Source organism: Protobothrops mucrosquamatus, unplaced genomic scaffold, assembly GCF_001527695.2.
Source record: "Protobothrops mucrosquamatus isolate PMUCROS unplaced genomic scaffold, P.Mucros_1.0 scaffold_262, whole genome shotgun sequence".
NCBI classification, from domain to species: Eukaryota; Metazoa; Chordata; class Lepidosauria; order Squamata; family Viperidae; genus Protobothrops; species Protobothrops mucrosquamatus.
This window is the reverse complement of record NW_015386338.1, coordinates 170205-193971: the sequence shown is the minus strand read 5'-3', so window position 1 is coordinate 193971 and position 23767 is coordinate 170205. Positions and strand designations below refer to the sequence as shown.

Genomic DNA, 23767 nt, shown 5'->3' with positions numbered 1-23767 from the left:
CAAACCATACACGCAATCATTTTAATAAAAAATAGCATATACATTTGAAAGCCGGTGCATCAAGCATCACGCTAAGCTCCTCCTCCTCCTCCTCCTCCTCCTCCTCCTCCTCCTCCTCTTCTTCTTCTTCTTCTTCTTCTTCTTCTTCTTCTTCTTCTTCTTCTTCTTCTTCTTCTTCTTCTTCTTCTTCTTCTTCTTCTTCTTCTTCTGCTTCTGCTTCTGCTTCTGCTTCTGCTTCTGCTTCTGCTTCTGCTTCTCCTGCTCTTCTTGCTTCTGCTCTTCCTCTTCTCCCTCCTCCTCCTTTGCTGACTTTCGACAACCCCCTGAATATTTCCCTGTAGTTTTCTTGGCAAGGTTTCAGAAGTGGCTTGCTTTTGCTGTCTTCCTAGGGTTGAGAAAGACTATCCCAAAGTTATCCAGCTGGCTTCACATCTAAGGCAGCTAGAACTCAGAGTTTCCCAGTTTCTAGCCTGGTGCCTTACCCACTACACCAAACTGCTTCTCATCTTCATTTTAGAAAGCACATTTATCCAAAAAAAACACAAGATATATTGGCATGTACAAAATGGACATCCACAAACAAATTGATGCAACATAATCATACATGCATAAGTCCGTAGAATCCAAAAGAATTCACTCCTATAGTTATACGAGTCCTATAAAGAATTTGCATTCAGAAAATAATTTGCATTTGGTACAGAGTATTTGTACAGAAAGACAACTTCTCTATTTACTACCCTCAGATTTCAGATATAATTTGTTTTTGTTTCACTGGGGCCAAGTTCCTGTCCCCAGTTCTAAGTTCTTGTCTCTAGTCATGAGTAGGGCTATGTGACAATTTTGAAAATAGCAATGGCCATTGGACGGTCAGCAGAACTTGTAGTGGTCATTTCAGCATAATATTTGTTTTGTGCTCCACAAAAATAAACATCTTCCGTTTCCTTTGGGCAGCATTTGTGATCCAATTATAAAAAGAGTTCCGCAGACCATTTAAAATTAAAACATTTGGAGGCAGAACAAAATTAACTGCATGATAAATCTGTGCAGCAGAAAATGATTTATTGATTCTAATTTATTTTCTTATTTAATTAAATAAAATATATTATGTTTATTTTTAATTTATCTGCAGCTGCTACAAAATAAAAGCTACTACATTCAACAGATGGAAAATGTTGGGCTCTTGCTGAAGAATTTAGGTCAAGTTTGCCTTCCTGGGCTCTTCACAGACCATTTCCATTAGCAATGCTTTTCTACTAATTCCACTGAAAAGAACTGGATTTTCAGCTTTGTGAATTGCCACTTCTGATATTCATCTGGAAGAGGAATGCATGAAAACATCAGCTGTGGTTACACTGAAGTCTAAATTAGATAGCGCACAAGTTGTGTTGCCCTGCTCCAATCTGTGATTTTCCTGGCTTCCCTGGAAGCACATAAAGGGCCACTCTGCATTATGATCAACTGGTATGGAAGGGGATGTGTAATCCTTTCCCCCAGCATTTCTGTGGTTCAAAGGTTATACTTCTTGGCAGGCAATGTTTGGATATGGAGGTCAGTACTGAACCATGGTCCACTCCAGGATGAATGAATTTTTTAAAAAAGGAATTTGGGGAAAACATCAGCTTTCTCACATCACAAACATAATCCTGATAGCTTAAAATTATTTTTTTTTAAAAAAATCACTAATTGCAACAGTTATATAATTTGCATGTCACCTAGTTTTGCTTTGCAGTTTCCATCCACTCTTTCTGGATATCTTTGGAAAATTCACATTGTCTCCTGGCTTTTTTTTTAAAAAAAAATCCAGTCAGAAAAGTTCATGTGCATTGCGATAAAGGGTTGGTTTATGCTTATGACACATGTGTCAGTTATCAATTTAAAAGCTTTACACGGTATATTTCAATTGTATTATCTTTCAATCTGTCACACCATGAATTACATTTTCAGAGCTATTTCTTTTTGGGGGGTGGGGGAGGATGAAAGGACAGCAGTGAAACCAAACAATTTTTGTTTACCTTTAGGATGTGTCTTTCACTGGAATACTGGAATTGGCAAAAGACTTGGTGCTGAAAAGCACTGATGGAGAAGACTACCAGTTTTACAGCCTCACTCTAGCTATCAATAAAATATTTTCTTCCAACACAAACTAGATAAGATCAGACCCAGGACCTTTGGTTATACCTGTAAAACTCTAGTACCTGCACTGTAGTTTGCATCAGACATTGATCTGATGGGTTACCACTAGGGATGAAAAAAAATCAATACAGTATATTTCATCGCTATTTCATGTATAAACTTTCATGTATCCATTCTGCCAAACATATTTTTAAAGCCTGCCACCAAAATGCATACATTAACACATATTTAAATATATGTATTTATACTTTCCTCATAAAATATTTATAGCTGCGTTATCTGATAAACACACATTTCTAACCATATTTTATCATAAAGTGCAGATTTTAAAGATTAATAGGTTTTTTAAAAAAAAAAAAAATTCAGAGAAACACAAAATCTGAAGCAATGGAATGAAAAATGTCTGGGAAAGGGTTCAGGAGCCAAATGTTCCTCTTTTTCTTTACATCTAGAGCAGGGAAATCTCCTTGTTATTATGCAGAAGTGACATAGCAGGGAAATGCAAAAATCTCCCAATTTCCATTTTTGTTCTGATGGGTTGCAGCTTGTAGGGCAATCCTGCACTCAGGATTGGTCTGCCAAAGGAAGAAATATTAAGTTCATATAATCTTCCTTCCATAACCCTATCAGCCCTTTGTCAGATCAGTACATGTTACTCATACTGAAAGCTCATTCAGAGAGTAATGAGAGCAATCTCTTTAGATATGAGCTCAACACCAGTGCTCCCAATTTCTATATAGCACATCTGTCAAAAAGACAGAAATGATTGAACAGGTCAGAAAAACGAGTATGAAGGAATAGTAATGCTAAGGTTCAAGGTTTTTTAAAAAAAATATCTAAATTTTGATTTTGTTTCCTAATACGCTATGGCTAAAGAATAATGTCCATATTCATAATGCAAGTAATTGGGACATATATTTTTTTCAATCTAATTTTTATACAGATTTACAATATTCATGCCCTTCAAGCTTGCTGGAAATAACTAACGCTTTTTCTGAGTTTGGCAGCGCAATTCACAAGGAAATAAAAAGACATAAAATGCATATATTAGGTAATAATAAGCACAAAAACATGTTTATTGGAATAAATATGCATATAAACACATAATATTATGAGAGATTGGTTGGAGAAATACAAATATCAGGAAAGGTACGCAGAAACATGCATGCAGTAATAGAAGACCAAACAAAAAGCCCAAGCATTTTAATACAAATTTGGGGGCAAATTATTTGAACTTTTGGGGGAGTATCCAGCCTGGCAGGGAGGAGGGCTGAAGCATGGGGCTAGAGTCACTATGCAAACATAAAAAGGCCAGAACCATCCCTCCCTGGATTCCTTGGAGTCTTATCTAATTATTCCCAGGAAAGAACTACCAGACTGGGGAGATTCCTGTATTTTAGGCAGGATATAATAAAGTACCTTTTTACTCAAGAGATAATCCTAATAATTTCTAAGAAATAACTCATATTATGGGACCTAACCATAAATAGATTTAAAAATATAGTATTTTTGCACAGCATGGAGATGAACAGGAAGATTTTCATTTCCCTCTCTCTCTAAAAAGAAAAAAAAGGAGGGGGAAGCCTACAAAAATCTTAAGCAGCTCAAATGGAAGATTTGTATGAAATTTTCAAAATTCTGTAAGTCATTAAAAAGATATATCCAAAATGCTAATAATATCTGTATTGTCTACCATCTCCCCATGTGAATCCTGATGTTTCCAAAATGCCGCCATCGGTGCTTAAAAGAAAAGGATCAGCAGACTTGGGAGAGGTACAATATTTGAAGAAGGAGAAGGAAAAAAAACACAAGGCGGAATGGAATTCCAAACGGCAGGGAAGTTCAAGTGAAATTGAAAACAGCTCATTTAGGACTGACTCTCCATGTTGCTCACCAAAAGCTGGTTGGCTGACTACAAAGACGAGGAAATGAACATTAAAGGCTGTGAATTGGAATATTTTTTAAAAGAGAGTGGTTGGCTGGAACCACAAGCAAGAGCTAAATCACTTGGAAAAGAAAGCAATGAGAAAAATAATGGGATGTGCTGGGTGGAAGTGGACAAGTAAGGCTATCCATCTAAGAGAGAAGTTAAGAAGTCCAGGTTGAGTCCACAGCCGGTAACTAAGAGTTGTGTCCTACCTAGCATTCAACTGGCTACTGTGGTGTTTTTTTGAACGAGCTAGATAGATTTTTAGAATCCATAAGAATTCTTCCCCTCTGGGATTCCTCCTGGAGATTGGCACCAGAGTGAAACAGAGTTACATAAGTCTTTGTTGTTAGATTTCAGATTTTATCCCCTTGTAATATATGATTCTTTTAACCCAGAATTCCCCAACCTTTGCACTTTTGCAGACCAGGGGTGGGGGCTGGGTAGTTCTCCATGAGTAGCACAAATGGAGCATACGCGCTCACCCACTGCTCACGCAAGAGGGAATGTGTGCACAAACACTCGCCCACCACTTCCGCAGCCTGGTTCCGATTGGCTCAAGGCCTGGTAGTAGTCCGTAGCCTGAGAATTGGGGGCCCCTGTTTTAACACATCTGAGAATGGTACATAAGGGATAGATGGATGGACTAGAAAAAGGAAATATACATTCCAGAAACGTACATCTCGCAGAAGAGCCAGCAAAATGGCTGGTTGGCTGATGTTGTCAAAAGCATTCAGAGAGGTCAATCCTCCCCATGCCTCCATTTTTTTCTCATTCAGTGCAGGTATTTTAGAAAGAGATATAAACTGCATAGATCTCCAAATCCATGTTCTACAAATTCTGCCTACCTCTGTCCCTTTCTCATTCCAATTCCTGACACATTCTCTTCTTAGATTTAAGAATGTGGAGCGTTCTCTAGATGGAGGCTAATAGTCAAGAGGTTTCACATCTTTGTTCCTATGCTGGAAATGCTTTTGTAGTGAAATTTGTTCCTAAAAGAATTATTAGTTAAAAGAAGACATTGGTGGATTCAAGAGGAAGACCTGCGCCCCCCCCCTCACAATTATGAATTCTTTCTAAAAAGGGGAATCTGAATTCCTTCCTGAACTTCAGCATTCCTTGGTGACCTCCTCCTGATATTTTTTACCTTTATGATCGATTTTTTCTCTGACTGCCAAGGCAGTCTCCTTTTTTCCCTTGGCTTTTGGTGATGTCACTTCCGCTGCTTTGATTTCCTTGGTCTTTAGTCTTTCAGGTGCCTTGGCCTCGGGTTTTTTTTCTTTCACGTCTTTTTTTAACTTTTCTTCAACTTGGATGCTCTTTTTATCTGCATGCAACATAAATGTTTTAGGTTCACAATTCCCTGCCATATGGCATTAAAAATATCTTCAGTACCGCTTATGAAGTTTTAAAAGACCACAGTGTCATTATTAACTATTAGTGAAAAACATAAACTGCAGAACAACTGTTTTAAGCACACTGTTTAAACAGGACCTAATTCTTGGTTCAAATACCTACAGACTTTTAAAAAGTAATTTCAAGAGAAGAATGCCTAGTTTTTTTTACTTGCATTTGGACACACTTGTATTTAATGACATTATTGTTTCTCTAGTTTTCTGAGTAAAACAATAGTGTGACAATAGCAAAATAATAACACATCCAAACAATTCTTAGATGTCTCAACATTTAACAACAATTAATCTTAAGATTTAAATTCTGCACAATAGAAGAATAAAGTAACATTTAGACAAGGATTTTACAACTTGGCCATAACCAGATATGTAAACTTCAACTCACAGAATTTTCCAATTACTGCTGAGAATTTGGAGAGCTGAATTCCACATCTGATGTGATTCATATTAATGTTTAAATCTTACTGGCTTTATCATTAGTTTATTAATAGCCTCCTGGGGTGATTTGGCCTCTGTATTCCTGTTCCTGTTATATGATTAAAGAAGTTAAAGAAGTTCACTCCTGAATATTATTAAGGATTAAAGAAATACCTTTTGTGGGAACTTTTTTTCCCATCCTTTCTTGCTGTTCAGTTTTCATTTTTTCTGTTACTAAAATGAGAAAATGAGCTGATTTTACCAATCAATCTATAAAACACAAATATGAATTTGTTCATTTAAGTAAAAATAATTGATGTGGACTGGGAATCCCATATCTATGGAATGTTACTGTGGATTTAATTCGAAGAGTTAAATAGCAAAATGTTATGTAATCCTCACTAAAGATGTTAACATTACTTTACCAGCACTTTATTATATAATAAACAGAACTACACTAAGATACATGATCTTTAATTCCTTTGAAAAGAGATGTTTTCAGGTAATTTTGTTGTTTAATTCCATTATCCTTTAAAATGCAGAATGTGATGCAGAACACTTAGGTAATCATACCTATCATCTGCCACCTAACAATGTGGATCGGCTCAAGACACATCAGATCCATTTTCCTGGTATGTTTGGCGCAAATTACAAACAGTGGAGTAATATAGTACTTTGATACAACAGATCATCACGCTATTTACATAATCTCAATCTTCGTATACACAAATCATTTTCAAGTGCTCCATTTTTAAAACAAAACATATCTATAAGAATGAACTGAGTTCTCAGAGCTGTAGAATGATGTAACTAGGCAAAACAAACATAAAGGTACAGTTCTCCTGCAGATATTCCCATCAATACAGAGAGACAAATAAGAGAAGAACTGAGGTCATCTACATCACCTCACTTTTTCCCTAGTTGACTTAAGAACACATATTTGCAAAATAAATGTATACCGTATTTGTATTATATTTTATACTGAAGCAGAAAAGAACAAGGGAGCATAAATTGTAGGAACTGTTATTCCAGCTGTGGAAAAGCAACAGATTGTTTTAAATGAGAGAGAATAGATGAGTCTCAAGACTATTTTCTCCCTCTCAGGAACTAAATGGGACTTCCCACATCACCTGAGAATCTGGATTTTTCAGGGCATTCTCCATACTATTTTTATTATAAAGTCCTCGCTTACTACTCTTTCATATTTGGTGGGGGAAGAAAACATTTTAAAAGAGTTTGCATCATTAATTAAACATGCAGGTATGTTTGTCACAGTCTAATGATTAAGCCAAATCGACAGAATGTAGAGGTAGGGTTAATAAAGTAATTCTTGGCCCTTTGGAGAATTGTAGTAGTGAAGATGAGAAATTTGCTACCTGAATATGGAGAAGCAGATCACAGTAATGAGTAGAGTAACTTTCAAGTTCTAACCTTTGTCAGAGAAAGAGAACCCTTACAGAGCTTATTTTTTAACACCATTTACCTTGAGCTGTCTTTGAAGACAATTTGGAGACCACATCTTGCACACAATTTATTTATGTATTAAATTTATATGCCGCCCATATCACTCTGCAAAGCCATTCTGGGAGGCTTACAAATAAAATTAGTGCTACAATAGTAATAGCACTTAGACTTATATACTGCTTACAGCCCTCTCTAAGCGGTTTACAAAGGCAGCATATTGTCCCCAACAATCTGGGTCCTCACTTTATCGACCTCAGACCAGATAGAAGGCTGAGTCACCTTGAGCCGGTGGGAATCGAACTGCTGGCAGTGAGCAGAATTAGCCTGCAATAGTGCATTTTAACTACTGTGCCACCATGGCTTCTATGCCAATGTTCCAATGAATTGCTAAGAAAAACAAACCTATTCATCCACAGTGTAGCACGCTCAGAAAAAAACTGTTTATGGCTTCTGAGTTGTTCAAAACGTTGGAACTTATTTTTCAAGCACTCTCCAATATACAAGCAACACCAAAACCATCTCTCTTGATAACAGTTCCATTATCACCTGTGTTAACCAGAACAGCTCCAACTCTGAATAGCTTCACAAGTGTTCTTTGTGACAGAATAGACATAAGATTTCAAGAGCAATGTTATTAATGCAGTTTCCATTAGGATGTGACCGGCTGAAATCAGAGACATTTATTTTTTCTCCTCAATAAGGCCTTAGGAATTATTCTGCTTATACTGGGAAAGCTAGACACCTATTGGTTTATTTACTGGTGGAGCCTGAGGCTCTAGTTCCTAATATAACAAACCTAATTTTACCAAACTTGATGCAAGATGCTTTGCAAGCTGCAAAAATTATTCTGATTTATATATCACCATTATGCAAATGACAGAATTTCTGCCATTTGCATCATTTCTGTGCAAATCATTATTTATAAAGGATGTAAAACCCCACAATGTCTTACTGGCTGAGCGGATGGCATTCCTGAATATCCTTTCTCACATTTAATCTGTTAAAATGAAGATTCAGTCAAATAGTGATTGCTGTTAATGTTTAAGTTAGAATTTTATTCTGTTTTAATATAAGTGGCACTCTGTGAATCACAAAAATCAGGGAAAAGATCATAAATATACCATAAAGTGCCACTTTATGTTATCTACTTAGAAACAATTCCCATTAAGTTCCATAGAATTACTGCCATCTTGTATCCACTTTTTTTGGAATAAACCCTATTGAATTCTGTGAGGATTACTTTTGAGTAGACATGTGAGAAATATCCAGTTTAATTGGAATATGAGGTAGAGTTAACACTTTTATAGTAAGCACCTAAATATAAAGACTTAAAGGTAGTTTTTATCCTACCCTTCCACACAAATGCACACATATGAAGAGTGAAGAAAATGAAATCAGTGAGAAACATATAGATTCCTCTGTACTTTCTCCCAAAGCTTATTTAAAAATACAATGCCAATAAAAGGAATTGCAAACTTCCTCTCTCAGAACGTCTACCCTACAAGATTTGTGGCAATTTAATGAACAGCTTATCCCAGCATCTTTTTTTCCCCTCTCTGGCTGTAGAATAAACATGAAACTGTCAGTGAGAGAGCTTAGTAATAGAGGAATAAAAAAGTGGATGTGGTAAATAATAGAGCACAAAGTGAACCTCTATTTTTAGATGTGACGAAAGTCACATATAATGCAATACAAACAACCTCAGAAATAGCCTCACTTAATGAAAAAGTGATATGCAGGTAAAAGGTTTGTTACAAAGTTTTCTCTGCCACTAATTTGGGAAAAAACAATCACCACCATTACCTTAAAATACCAATCGGTTGATCTAGTGCACGGGTCTTCAAACTTGGCCCTTTTATGACGTGGACTTCAACTCCCAGAATTCCTCAGCCAGGCAAACTGGCTGAGGAATTCTGGGAGTTGAAGTCCACAAGTCATAAAAAGGCCATGTTTGAAAACCCCTCATCTAGTGGTTAAGACACCAGGCTAGAAAGGGGTGACTGTGAGTTCTATTCCCGCCATAGCTCTGAAAGCCAGCTGGGTGACCTTGGGCCAGTCACTCTCTCTCATCCCAACTCATCTCACAGAGTTGTTATTGTGGAACAATAGGAAAGTGTGTTGGATACATCCATCACCATGAGTTATTTATAAAAATAATAAAGGTGGGATACAAATAGACAAATGTCTTGCCTCTGACTGCAAAGAGGCACCTGCCTAGGAAAATTTGTGCACAGTAGTTTTGTCACATGCTAAGGTTTCACAGGCAATCTGATGATAAAAAACAAATATGGGTAATGAAAGAATAACAGTCCTTTGAATAAAGCAACCTATGTTAAACCATTCCTACAGTATTTCATCAGAGTTCACCCACTGAAGTGCTTGGAGAAGAAAATCCAAAATAAATCCAAGTGCTTGGAGAAGAAAATCCAAGAGAGGATATACACCTTGACAGACATCATACAGAAGATAGCTGGACTCACACATTCTTGTGCCATTTCAATAGCAGTTATATGGAGAAACTCTCTTGTAAAAAGAGTTACACGGGAGTATTCTGCATTCAGTTCTGCCCCCTCCCATCAAAAATATGATGTTTGTTGAATTATTTCTCAGTAAAGTAAACTTAGCAAAATTACCTTTTGGGGAAGAAGCTGCTTTCTTTTTCTCTTGTTTTGCAGTCTTCTCCTTGGAAGATACTGAAACATTTTTAAAAAAACATTTTTTTTTAAAAAAAGAATATAGTATAAATGTATTTTCATGTTGTACTGTATATGATCATGATTATCACTATTACTTATATGTACATTGAGAGCTTATGCATTGGAAACAAATTCCTTGTGTGTCCAACCACACTTGGCCAATAAAGAATTCTATTCTATTCTATTCTATTCTATTTATAGAAAAAAATATAGAAAAATCAACAATAAGAGAAAATTATTACATTTCAGTAACAGATCTTGAAAAATAATAATGAAACAAAATCAAAGTTATTATGTCAGTGAAGTATAGAGGTTCTTAGAATATCTTAGTGATATACAGTAACTGCTGATCACATTCCTGGCACTAGAATGAAATGCCAATAATTATATAATACCGTACCATGATATGACAAATACATGATATACCATGTATTTGTGTGAATTGACATGACTTATGGATGGAGTGTATCCCATTCAAAGTAGGCTATAAAGGCAAAATATTTGTTACATTTTTTTAATTTGGGCTTGTGAGGTGTATGTCTTCAAGTCGGTGTTGACTCCTGGCAACTGTCTGAAGAACCTACTGCAGTTTTCTTGCCAATATTTTTGGAAGTGGCTTGCCCCTGTCTGCTTCTTAGGGCTATGAGAGAGTGATTGACTAAAGGTCACCCAGCAGGCTTTGTGCCTTTAGGCAGGACTAGAACTCGTGATCTTCCAGTTTCCCGCATTGCACCAAACTGTCTTCAGCTTAAGTAGGTGTGAAAAATGGCAATCAAAGAAGAGTGTGTTGTTCTGTCTCTCCCCTCTTCCTCTTAGCAACCCCAAATGAACCCCAACAGCCTGCTGATCTCCCCAGTGCCCTATCTCCATATTTCCTCAATTTCTGCTGATATTCTAGCACAGCATATCCTTTTTCAGCAGATTTTGCCATTAACTCGGAAGATTGCTGAACTACAGCCAATCAAATGTTGAGTTTATAGATTCATATCTGTTATCATTTCTTTTCTATCATTATCTATCTATCTATCTATCTATCTATCTATCTATCTATCTATCTATCCATCCATCCACCCACCCTCCCACCCATCTACCCACCCACCCATCTATCTATCTATCTATCTATCTATCTATCTATCTATCTATCTATCTATCTATCTATCTATCTATCTATCTATCTATCTATCTATCTATCTATCTATCTATCTATCTATCTATCTATCTATCTATCTATCCATTTCTTTTGCTTACTATTTCTTACTCCTTTTTCTGCAGCTTGATGTTGCATACTCCAAATGGGAATAGTGGACTGGGTATACATATAGATACACCAGACTGCATGTCTCTAGATATGCAGAGAACCTGTATAATATATCGCTTAAAGTACTGCACTAAGATCAATCTCCAAATTCACAGGATTACTTTGGGTCAACCTCTCTCAACCCAGCCTAATTAATAAGATGGTTGCTGGCAATATAATTATGGAAGTTACCTTAAGCCATTTAAGCTCTCAGGAGAAAGAGGAGATATAAACACAATAAAAATTACTTATTATATAAGGAATAAGCCACTGCCCATCCACATGATAGCATCCCACTTCTTCCAACTACAAGAAAAAATACTGCTGCTGTTGCTTTCATTTGCAAATTCCCATATTTCTGCCACCAACAATAAGTTCTTAATTCATTTTTGGTTTTTAAAGAGTATTGAAAGAGGAGCATGTTGTTGTTGTTTTAAAAAAGCCCATATCTGAAATATCTGTTCAGGAATGGGGTAAGAATGTGAATTCAGCCTAAACTGTTTCACCTTCACTGGAAGCTTACTAAATTGTGAGATTTAACAGAATAACAGAATTGGAAGGGACCCTGGAGAACTTCTAGTCCAACCTCCTGCTCAAGCAGGAAACCCTACACCATTTCAGACAAACGGCCATCCAAAATGGTATAGGGTTAGGGTTTCTGACACCATATTTGTTCAGATCCTTTGTGTTTTTTAATTGCCATTAGAAGCAACTTTTTAATATTTTAATGCACTTGTAAGGTTTCAAAATGGCCAGTTTTTAAATAAAGACCTTTACATTTTAAGAGATAACCACAAGAGAAACGTATATGATTGTGGAGCTGTTATAAATATGCAGGGGCATATACATAAAACCCCTTCCTGTGGTGCTAATTCCATTGAAAATTCTCTTAAAACTTGGTTTGTCAACTGAAATAATGCACACAAATAATAGCTATGTCAGTCAATAATTCAATTTCATGCCATATATGACCCTTAGCCCCAATTGGCCATGAATGTGCCATAAGGAAACGTTAAATTCAATACACTGCAGTGAAAAATGACCGTAAGTGCTCCTACAAATACCATATGTCCTCTTGCCTTAAGCGAGTCATTCTCTTTGCAGGCAAGTACAATATAATTAGCTTTTTATTATCATCCATCAACTTTCAAAGTAGTACACAAGTGGGTTTTTTGCCTGGGAGAGCACCATCATTTTCATGACAATTTCATGGGATAATCATAATGGGTGGAAACAATTTGTGCTTATCTACTGAAGAAAAGACATCTGCCAGTGGAATGGATTTAGTCTTTCCTTACAGGCTTTAGCATCCCTGATTCTGCTTTGGGGACTTGGGATCCTCTGGAACAGATTTTCAGGGTTATGTAGGGGAGAGGGAAAGGAGAGAATGGAAAAATGCGGCATACATGGAGAACTACTCATTAAATACAATCACAACAGATGTAATATACTGATTTTGATTTCTCATGAACTACATATTCATAGGTCACCATAACTTTTATTTAAGATCTCAGTAAAATGTAAATATATTGTTGCATATTTTTTATATACAGTGGTAACATTTTCCCCTAACAATCTTTGCAAAAATCATGGGAATAATATTACTATTATGGAACAGGAAATCATATTTTTGTAGTGCGTGGCCAGTGAGGTGCCCAAAAAGGCCAGTCAATAGACTGAAATTTGGTGATCCCTAAGAATAAAGGAATTAACATAAAGCATGATAATGTCTATAAACAATTTGGCAACTGCCAAATGAATTACTCTTTTGTAGGTTCGCTTAGTGTGCTGCAACACAACAGTTTGTTATTTTCTTTAATTAAAACAAATTTTCTTCTGTCACTCACTGCTCTTCCTCAAATTTCAATAGGTTGCAACTAATCAGATAAAATTTTAAAAACTGAAAGTGTGTAAATAACCCACTGTTTCCCCGCAAATGAAAGCAATGATTTCCTACATAAAGCAGAATAACAGAAGAATGAGAGAATCCATCTTGAGTGAATATATCTTGTCAAGGAAACCTGATCTAGGAAAAGGGATTGGTCCTTTTTTAAGTAGTGGATTTTAACTGATTCCTGAGAAACACAATGAAATAAAAATGAAAAAGTTAAATTTAGCTTCATGTTCCATCTCTCAGCAAAAACTGATCTGGGGAATGAAATATTTTCTCCCTATTTCCTATGGGTGTTTCATATTAAAATTTGAATTGTTCTTCTTCAGAATTTATGAAAATTATAATTACCTATAGCTTTTTCTTTCTTTTCCATCTTTCCAGGTTGCTCATATTTGCTTTTCTTTTCAGGTTTTTCTCTTTTTTCAACTTTTTCATGTCCTTCAGGTTTTTCTTTGTGTATCACTATAAGCAAATAAATATATATTTAGATATACAAATAAAATATCTTCTTACCAAAATAATGCAATTACATTTTCTGAAATACTATTGACATTGGTCTTATTTTGCTACATTACTCTGCTATGCTTTCCCTTCTGTTCATGATCATGCAGTATGGCATGTGCAGGATTTCTATGGAAATCCTATTCACAGAAGTCACTCCTTATTGCTCATCCATAAAATGTACCTCAATACTGTCACAATATAAATCAGTACAAAAAAGGTGGCACTATGATCAATATATTTCCAAATAAATCAACTAAATGTATTCTAATCGTTCAATGATAGACATTCATCAGAAAGCTAATAATCCTTCCTCTAAATCTAGTCTAGTTATTGTTTTTGCATTTCCTCATTCAGTTCTTCACTTGATTAGAAATTAAAACCAGATATTGTTCCTTTGCTGTTGATTCAAACTCTATATGGTCTTCATCATACTGTAGATTAGAAAGAGGGAGTTTATTTTTTCCTCTTGTAATGGTGAAATGGTTTTTCCATTTTGTTAGGAAGCAAAGAGCTGCCAAATCCTGTTAGATCTCATTATTTGAGCATCTGTTGGAAAAACTGACAATTCACATTTCTGAAAAGAGCAGAAAATGTTCTAGCACTGTTAGGTCCATGAAACTTCAGCAGTGATTGCCAAAAAGCAATCACGGGGTTAAACTGATTACCAAGGTTATTTATTTGTTTGTTTGTTTGCTTGTTTGTTACCAGTGGTTATTTCTCACCTTTAGTAAGTTCTCTTTTTTGAGGTTTTTCTACTTTTTCAAGCTTTTTGGTCTTCTCTATTTTTTTAGGCTTCTCGTATTTCTCAGGTTTCTCTTTGTGTATTTCTATAAATAACAATATCAATACATTCACATTTCTAAGTGATTTACAGTTTAGAAGAGTAACGTGAAATAATGTTATCAAATACAGATGTAAAACTGGCCTTTTGAAGTATAATAGTCATGCATGACAAAGTTGAGTTAACCAATGAGATTCAACACAAATATTAGACTATATTCTACCCACTGTACTGTACCAATCTGGAAAATTTCATTACATCAGACTAAAAGTGGTTGTATCACATCACATGAAAGTCAACCATAGTTCCATATTGAGTGGAAGGTGTAAAAGCAGTGTTTACATGCTTTCATCTCTCTACTTGTAGGCGTTACCCATGAAGAATTTTACTGGATCCCATCAGCATATAGTATAGATACATAGAGAATAGAGACACCATTGTAGGATCTCCCCTGCCTCCCTCCATGTGCTTACTGTAGGTGTGATAAAATTGATATTTCTACATTGTTGTTGTTTGTTCTCCATACCTTGGTGGAGGTATGGTGGTGCAGTGGTTAGAATGCAGTATTGCAGGCTAACTCTGCCCACAGATAGGAATTCTATCCTGACCAGCTCAAGGTTGACTCAGCCTTCCATCCTTCTGAGGTCTGTAAAATGAGGGCCCAGATTGTTGGGAGCAATGTGCTGACATTGTAAATCTCTCAGAGAGCACTATAAACAGTGATGGGATTCAACTATGTGAACAGCCGGTTCTCTGTGTGGATGCCACTTCCGGAAGTCCATTCTGGGCCTGGGCAACAAAAAATTAGCTACTGGTTCTGCTAAACTGGTACGAACTGGCTGCATCCCACCACTGACTGTAAAGCACTATGGAATGGTATATAAGTCTAAGTGCTATTGCTATACCTACCTTCTGTTGCATAAACTAACTTTTTATATTACACAAGAAAGCTGATTCGCTAGCTCAATGCATTGCTATTTACCAATGCAACTTTCTATTATTAACAAAAATACATTGCCTGCCAAGTAAGGTTTTTATTTTTGGAAATTAGTTCAGCTGCAAGGACATGAGTTAACAATGGGGTGTTTTTTAAACAAGCACACATCTTCAGGATGGATTGCATTTTTAAATCCAGCTATCTAGGGAACTATTTTCTGTGGACTTATAGAATCAACACCCACAAACAGCTGCTCGCTCACCCACAGTGTCGTTCCTGTTTGTGTGCTTAAAATTCTTAAGTTTGTTCTGAAACTAGTGAGAAAATTATTCAGCTCATTAAGGAAATGGTTTTTAGCTTGACAAAGAAAAAATGCTTTTCTGTCCTCAGAGTACAGCAATATTCCTTATTACACGAGGCTAAATTTATTTGATGAAGCAAATACAAATAGAAACAGTGCATTTACTACACACTATTCCTTGCCTTTTTACTAAAATTCCGATGCTGACTGGAAATGTTGACAATTTGAATTCCAGTTCATCTACAACATTGGGGGAAATGGGTTGATGGAGGTTTTTTTTAGTAGAAATTAGTTTAATTTTATATCTATGTACAGTACAAAGGAGATGATTCCATGCACTGTTATGATCACAAAGATTATGGACAGTATATGAATACATTACTAGTGAATTAACCTGTGAGATGTCATACCTCTGTGGTTTGACTTGATGATGATAACTATTGCTCTTTTTTCTTTGGAACTGTTCTATTTCAAATCAGCAACACAACAGACCTAAGGCCACCTACAGTACCAAGGTCCCCTCCAATAAATGCCAAAATATCAGTGGCACAGCCATTTGTAATTTTAAGCTAGGCTATGGCTACCAGATGTAGGCTGCAAGATTGGGCCAATTTGTAATTCAACAATTTGTAATTTGTTCGAATTGGAATTGGTCTATCATATCAGGGCTGTACAACTCTGGATGACTCATTGATGGCAGCAAAACATTAGTAACCATATCTCAATCCAACAGTTCCTCCAGCAGCTTATCTGGTATAGAAAAGAATGAGTAGGTAGTCTCCTTAGGCCCTGCAGTCTTAAAGCCCCACTGGGCACTCTCTGTTGCCCACTCCTTGGCCCACACCTTTAACAAAAATTAACAACTTGCATATCTTGATTGCTAAAATATGAATGACAGCTAGATAACAGCAAAGAGAGTTTTTAAAAATCTAATGATCACCCCACTTTCTACACCCAATATCTGGTAGCCTAGGAAATATGCAAAGCTATCTGTTATTTATTTATTTTTTGTATTATTTTATTTATTTGTATCCCAACTTTATTATTTTTATGAATAATTCAAGGTAGTAAACATATCAAACAGAGTTTCTTCCCCCTATTCTCCCCACAACAGCAACTCTGCAAAGTGAATTGAACTGAGAGAGTATAATTGGCCCAAACTCACCCAGCTGGCTTCCATGGCTAAGGCAGGATTCAAACTCACAGTTTCCCACTTTCTAGTCTGGTGCCTTAACAATTGGACCAAATTCACTTAGCTGCTGTAGGTGGTTTTTAAGCACTTGAAGGATATGATATACATTTTATAATAAATAAAAATAAATATCTGATGAATAACCCATTCACCACAATTTGTTTAATCTATTATTTATAAGACTCCAGGTGGCTCTTGCTATAATCTTATTCCCCAAAATAAAATATACTGAGCTCAGTACAATTTCTATGTACAACAGATATTTACAATTTCTCCACTAGTACAAAATGTTAAAGTTAAATCATATCAAAATCTACAACAGTCATCTAATAACATAGTAGTATAAATGCATGTGTTAGCGCATACACAAAGGGACACACATACACACACATTCTAAATAAATAAATGCTTATCTAAAACCCTGATATTCTCGTGGCCTGTGAATATTCAGTGTCACCAAGGAAGAGATGTCAAAATGTGTAATCATTACTGGAACTTGAGGTTTCTTATTTTGGCAACACCTGCTGTGATAGATAAGTACATAGCCTGAAGTTATGTCTCTTTCCTTGTCCTTATGAGGAACTAAGGTCACTGTTCTACAGATTGAGATTAGCATACTGCTAATCTTTGCATACTGTGCAATGACCAGGATGCCAAGATCCAAAGAGCAGGGCTTTCAAACTAATTACCACATTGCCATCCAATGCCGAGTGGTAGAAAAATATATTTATTCATTACATAAAGTAATCTACATTCCATTTTACTGAATAAGTTAACTTACTGCTGCTACATAGAGACAACAAGGCAGCACTTTCTAGCCTCTAGCCAATACGAGCACATACAGTACAACCTATAACATTGATATTGGTATGTTTGTGTTGTGCATGTGTCTGTGGGTGTTTAGTTTGTGTCCGTGTATGTTTATGTAGAGAGAGAGAGAGTGTGTGTAAATGGTTCTGAAAACTATATACATGAAATGAAAGCTTTCACTGGTCATGTTTAAACTAATACTAGTTCAAACTAGAATTCTAGTTTAGAAATTCTAGCATAGTGAGATTAGTTTAAACTAGACCAATCTTAACATTTCCATTTTCACACCCACTTTCATCTTTTGACGTCAACCTTGATGTGCAGTTTTAAAGCCCAAGTCTAGTTTTACTTATCTGAACATAAGCTACACCAATCAAAATAAAATAATAAAGAATCAAAGATTATCACATGTTCAAAATTCTGTTAAAACTCTAAGACACCATTCACACTGACCATAGATGTTCCAGTGTAAGCTTTTCCAAGATTGTTCAAACATGGAGTGCGCAAAACTATTTATATAAAAGGTTAAACAAAAGTGTACATAACATTTATCTAGACTACCATAAAATCTATAACCAATGGTTTACTTAGATACAAGACTGTAAAATGTGGGCTGAATCTCTATTTCCGTGGTGGCGAAACTATGGCACACGTGCCACAGGTGGCACGCCGAGCCCTCTCTGTGAACACGCACACTGTCGCCCCAGTCCTAGGCCTTCAGCTGGGTTTTATAAAACCTTTTTGCTTTAGGCCTCTGCCGCTGTGTGCAAAAAAAAAGTTCAATCAATCAATCAATTTCAACTTCTCGCAGGGAAAAAAAAGATCTCGCAAAGTTGGAATTGATTGATTGAACTTTTTAGTCCCACCCAGTCTGCCGTTACCACCGCAGCCACGCCCACCCAATGGGCCACACCCACTCAATGGGCCATGCCCATCCAGCACCCGATGATACATAAGTGGGTTTTGGGTTGCAGTTTGGGCACTCAGTCTCTAAAAGGTTTGCCATCACTGCTCTATTTAGTGTTTCAACTGTAAGCTGTTTCATTTTATTTTATAAGGTGTACCAATATTAACAATCCTTTTCTGCTATAAGTAGAATGTGGATCCTCTTCTGGCATCTGTATTAAAAAGCATTTATCTTTTGCAGGCCTGATTATAACTGATGAAATCTGCAGCTTAATTGTTCCTGATATCTTGAAGAAAGGGGCTGTAAAGTGAGAGAGATCTTCTATGTTGCCTGATCCTCAAGACCAGAAACCAAACTCACATGAACCCCTGCCAACTTCTCTTCTAAAATTTTCTTTAGCACCACAAATATTCAACCTTGCCAGCATCAATCCCCTCCTCAGATTACCGACTTCCCTCAGAACCAGTCCAGCTCTGAACGTGAGGCATTTTAACCTTGGCAATAATGTATACAGAGAAGGACAAGGGGGTGGGGTGGGGGCAGAATGACCAAAACAATATCATATTGTCATAATATAAGTTTTACCCTTCTGTACCTGTGCCATAACCCTCCATTCATGGACAAAAGTGGTAAGACTGTGACAAAAGCATCAAAATCCTATTGAGAACTATTAAGCGACGGTGCCGTTGTGTTATCCTAAGCTGGGCAACATAATTTTGTATAAAAATATCCTGGATCCAAGTCTTCATTTCACGGTAGGACTTCATCTGCCCTATGCTGATGTACAAAATAAATGTTAGAGAACCCAATTTTCAGTATCAACAGCATCCTGTGCTAATGCCAGGTGTCACCTTTACAGAAGCTTAGTTGCTCCTGTAAGCATATCTTAGGCGGGCAATTTGGCACCTCTTTAAATCTTAGCCAGTAATTAAAGACTAGTTGGAAAAGGTCCTAGAACCATAAATAGCTCCTGATTTTCATTCTTAGGAAACAAGCAAGTATATCTTCAGGCATTCTGAGAATTAATCTCAGAAAAGAATTCAGAATGCTACTGAAGCTACTGTCATACTTGGAACCTATTCAATATTTTGGGTAGAAGCATTAAATTGAGAGCAGGAGCCCCCTTGCCTGCCCTCCCCTAGACATATACCAAAATGTTATTAATCCATTTATTTCCTGCTCAGCCTTTAACTGCCTCTAAATGCAGCTGCCATGGGCCCGAGGCTGTGTACAATATTCTAGGAATACCTATATTGCTTGGCTTTGTTTTATGGCATTCTAATTTATACAAGCAGTTTTAAATTAAAATCATTTGTATACATTAGAATTATGCAAGTGAGTAATCACTTTCTCCTTCTTCTGGGAGAGATAATCATCTCTAGTTTAATGAAAACAGATCAAACTAAAAAAAGGTCAGCTAAATATACCATATCTCATAGGCCTATATTTATTAGCCCAAGACCAGTCGCACTATGATCTCCATGAAAATTCTATACGGGGGATTTAAAAAAATATATTGAAATATCATTTTGCCATTATTACTTTAGTTTAGTAAACATCTAGATTCACACACTATTTCCCTTCCCCCAAATTCTTCTGCATTTGACTTGCTGCCAATGCATATTTAAATAGAAGAGTGTCTGCTGAAAACGGGTTGACTTCTTAAATCAGGGGTCCTCAACCTTGGCAACTTTAAGACCTGTGGACTTCAACTCCCAGAATTCCTCAGCCAGCCCCTGATTAAAGGACAGTGTTGTGCAAAGCTCCAAAGAAATGCATTGTTTCTGTGTGGAGTGTCTCTTTGAAACATCTTGGCATATGGTAAGGTCCCTGAAGTAAAGAGCGTTGCTTTGAGAACTTATCTACTAGATGAGATTATAGAAGAAGGTAAAGTGCCTTGTCTACGGTTGCATGGCTCCTCAACTCAGTGAGGTAAATTATATCACACTTGCAACTTTATAAAGGAAGTCACCTTTGTGGAGCAAAGATAAAGCATGGCCTTGTACAGTCTTCTTCAGTATTAGTGTGGGGACATTAGCAAGAACATAGAGAAATCTATAAAAACAATAGCAAACTGTAAATAAGGAAAGGGCGCAAGGTAATTTGGTCCTGTCTGCAGAAGCAGTATCACTGCTTTCCTAATCCAGCATTTATGCAAATATATATAGATATATATTGAGGCTTAAAACACCTCAGTTTAAGATTGTTTTGCTGATATTTGCTCTTTATTTTTAGTTACATTAGCAAAGTACTCCTCATATATTACCTTCTATTGCTATTATAAGACAGGCATTTTGGGGTAGATCTATTTGGGTTTTTAAAATCGTACTTATAAAGTTTAGTGTTTTCTTGTTCTTTCTTTTCTTTTGTTTGTCAGTCATTCAAGCTGATGTAGGTTTTATTTTTTTTAAAAAAATAGAACGTCTGCCGTCTTAAACTGGCATGTTTGTAATGCAATATGTTTTCAATTAACTCTCTCTCTCTGTGTGCGGGTGTACACATTCATATTAATAATTAACACCTTGGCATAAATTAAAATATATTTCTTTTTTTCCTAATTTGGTTTACTCCACGCTATTCTGTTCAAGACTGAGATAATTCAGGAAGGGCCATATTGTTAATAGCCATAATTAAGCACTAATTTGCATAGTTTGAGCCTGTGGCAACCAATTTGCTGTCTTCCTGCAAGCTTGGAATGAATTTGACACACAAGAAAGTATTTGCATGTTGCCCACTGCTGCCCACTACACATTAAATAGAATCTTGAAGCTCTTAAGTACAGCCACTGCAGCCTTGGGAGCAGCTGCAATCAAATGTCAAAAGTTAATCTGGGCTCAGTTTAGCAAATGGCAGACAGCAGCAGGTGGCCCTGGCAGAAATGGGTCAGCCGATGGCAATCCAGGTGAAAAGACTAAAAAATTCAGCATTTGCAGACTCAAATGATACTGCCAGCTTTCATTTCTTCCATTTTTCTTTGTGCTATTAAACCAGTGTTCAGAAGGTCCTACTATGGTTTAGTGCCATTTCTGATCAATGCAATAGTTCCAATGTTCAGAGTATAATATGATAAAAAATAGTAAGAAAAGGAAGAAAAAGAAAATGAAACATATAAAGAGTGAACAAATCTTATAAAGATTTTAAACACTCATTAAATAGGCCTATTCTAAAAGGTCTTTCTTTGTGTAGACAAAGGTAATATATTCAGAATATTTTATTAATGTAGCTAAAAAATCCAGGCAAATGTTGACAAAGGAATCTTCATTTGAAGTGTTCATAAAGACTTAGCCAAGATATTAATTTTCAATCAATGAGATTTTCTATTCTTTAATTCTTCAGTATTTTGCAATAATTAATACCAGGGCTTTTTTTTCTCATAGAACGCCCAGAACGGAGTTCCGGCACCTTTTTTGGATGGAACCTTGTAGGGTAGGCAAGGTAGGTTGTATGACATGTGTGAGTTCCGGCACCTTTTTTTTTTTTTTTAGAAAAAAAGCACTGATTAATACTATTTGATTAGCCTCTATGGGGAGAAATCACTAAACTATAACAGAGTAACAGAATAACAGAGTTGGAAAGGACCTTGTAGGCCTTCTAGTCCAACCCCTCTGCTCAGGAAGGAAATCCTAACCACTTCAGACAAATTGTTGTCCAATCTCTTCTTTAAAAACTCCAGTGTTGGAGTACCCATAACTTCTGGATGGAAGTCATTCCACTGATTAATTGTTCTAACTCTCAGGAAATTTCTCCTTAGTTCTAGGTTGCTTCCCTCCTTGATTAGTTTCCATCCATTGTTTCTTGTCCTGCCTTCAGGTGCTTTGGAAAAATGGGTTGACCCCCTCTTCTTTGTGGCAGCCTTAGATATTGGAACACTGCTATCATGTCACCGCTAGTCCTTCTTTTCATTAAACTAGACATATCCAAATCCTGCAACCGTTCTTCATATATTTTAGATTGATCTTCTTGTTATATATTTCTTCACCGTGTCTGAGTGAGAAAAATATAGGCAATTCCTTCAAGGTATCCCTAAAGCTTATTTGTCTGATTATTATTTCCAGCTCTATTCTATTTTAATAACTGGTTATATCCAGAGGTGTTTATTAGCTGATGAAACAACCACCAAACACTCTTCCAGAGCAGATCTCTGAAGTGTGATATAATCATGGGAAAATCTATTGTGCAAAAAGTTTGTTTTATGCAATTTTATCCTTATATAACTTTATCCTTCAAGTAAGTGTGTGTGTTTCCTAAGGTTTGGGGCAGTTCTGTATGTTCTTCTTCTGCATAAAACATTTGGACGATAAAGTAAATGAAACTAATTACCTTTGAGCGGTAGTTTCTTTTCTATTTTCTCTTCCCTTTCAGTTTTGTCTCTCTGAATTTCTATGAGCAAAGAAGAATACCAGCTAATTAGAGGAAAAGAAACTGTTATGTTTTGAACACTGTGAAGAAAGTCCAGTACAAATACATCAAAGTTGACAAATGCACAATTGAAATATAGGAAGTTCTGATCAATAATATACTCACCATGGATAAGACATCATTCTTGATATGTCCTATTTTAACTAACCACAATTTGGGATGGGGTGGGGTAAGATGAATAGCTTTTCTCCTACATGCTGTTGTGGATTACTTTCCAATAAAAATGAGAGGAGACCATTTGAAAAGGTATTTGATTCTGCTTCATAACTCAGGCAACAAAAAAATGCATGTTCTGGTGGAATTGGTTTCAAGACTTGCTTTTTAAGCTTGCTGACATCAACAATGGACTCAAGGGCATTGACTATAACCCCTTTGCATGTGTTTGTACAGGAGATTGATAAACCAGATCTGCCAACACACAAAATATACATACTCAAATAGATATAATATTACCTTTTGGGGTTGGTTTTTTTTCTACTTTCTCTATTTTTTCAGCCTTGTCTATCTGGATTTCTGGAACAGAGAAAACATTACAGAAGCTTAATGACTAGAATATTATACTTGAAGTATACAGATACTCCTTATACTTTGCTCTTGGTAGGATTTCGGCTTTCAAAATGTATTCCATCAAAAAAAATCACTTAAGGTAAAAACCTCAACATTCAGTTCAGAATTG

General features: G+C 36.3%; 2 protein-coding genes across 3 annotated transcripts in view; both read right to left on the bottom strand.

Moving 5' to 3' along the window:
- LOC107302465 (triadin-like) overlaps positions 1-6117 on the bottom strand; it is an 83512-nt gene extending 77395 nt beyond the window's left edge. For both annotated transcript variants that reach the window (XM_015831569.1, XM_015831570.1), the window contains exons 1-2: positions 6064-6117; positions 5208-5387 (exon numbers count right to left, since the gene is read on the bottom strand). In XM_015831569.1, the coding sequence (XP_015687055.1) occupies positions 5208-5387; positions 6064-6112 (229 nt within the window). In that variant the 5' untranslated portion in view covers positions 6113-6117. The remainder of the gene's footprint in view (positions 1-5207; positions 5388-6063) is intronic.
- Positions 6118-13607: 7490 nt separating this feature from the next.
- The window catches only part of LOC107302461 (triadin-like), a gene marked incomplete at its 3' end in the record, with an annotated part of 60241 nt that continues 50081 nt past the window's right edge, over positions 13608-23767 (bottom strand). Inside the window, exons 6-9 of the mRNA XM_015831566.2 lie at positions 23545-23604; positions 22993-23052; positions 14467-14571; positions 13608-13702 (exon numbers count right to left, since the gene is read on the bottom strand). Coding sequence (XP_015687052.1) covers positions 13608-13702; positions 14467-14571; positions 22993-23052; positions 23545-23604 — 320 coding nt within the window. The remainder of the gene's footprint in view (positions 13703-14466; positions 14572-22992; positions 23053-23544; positions 23605-23767) is intronic.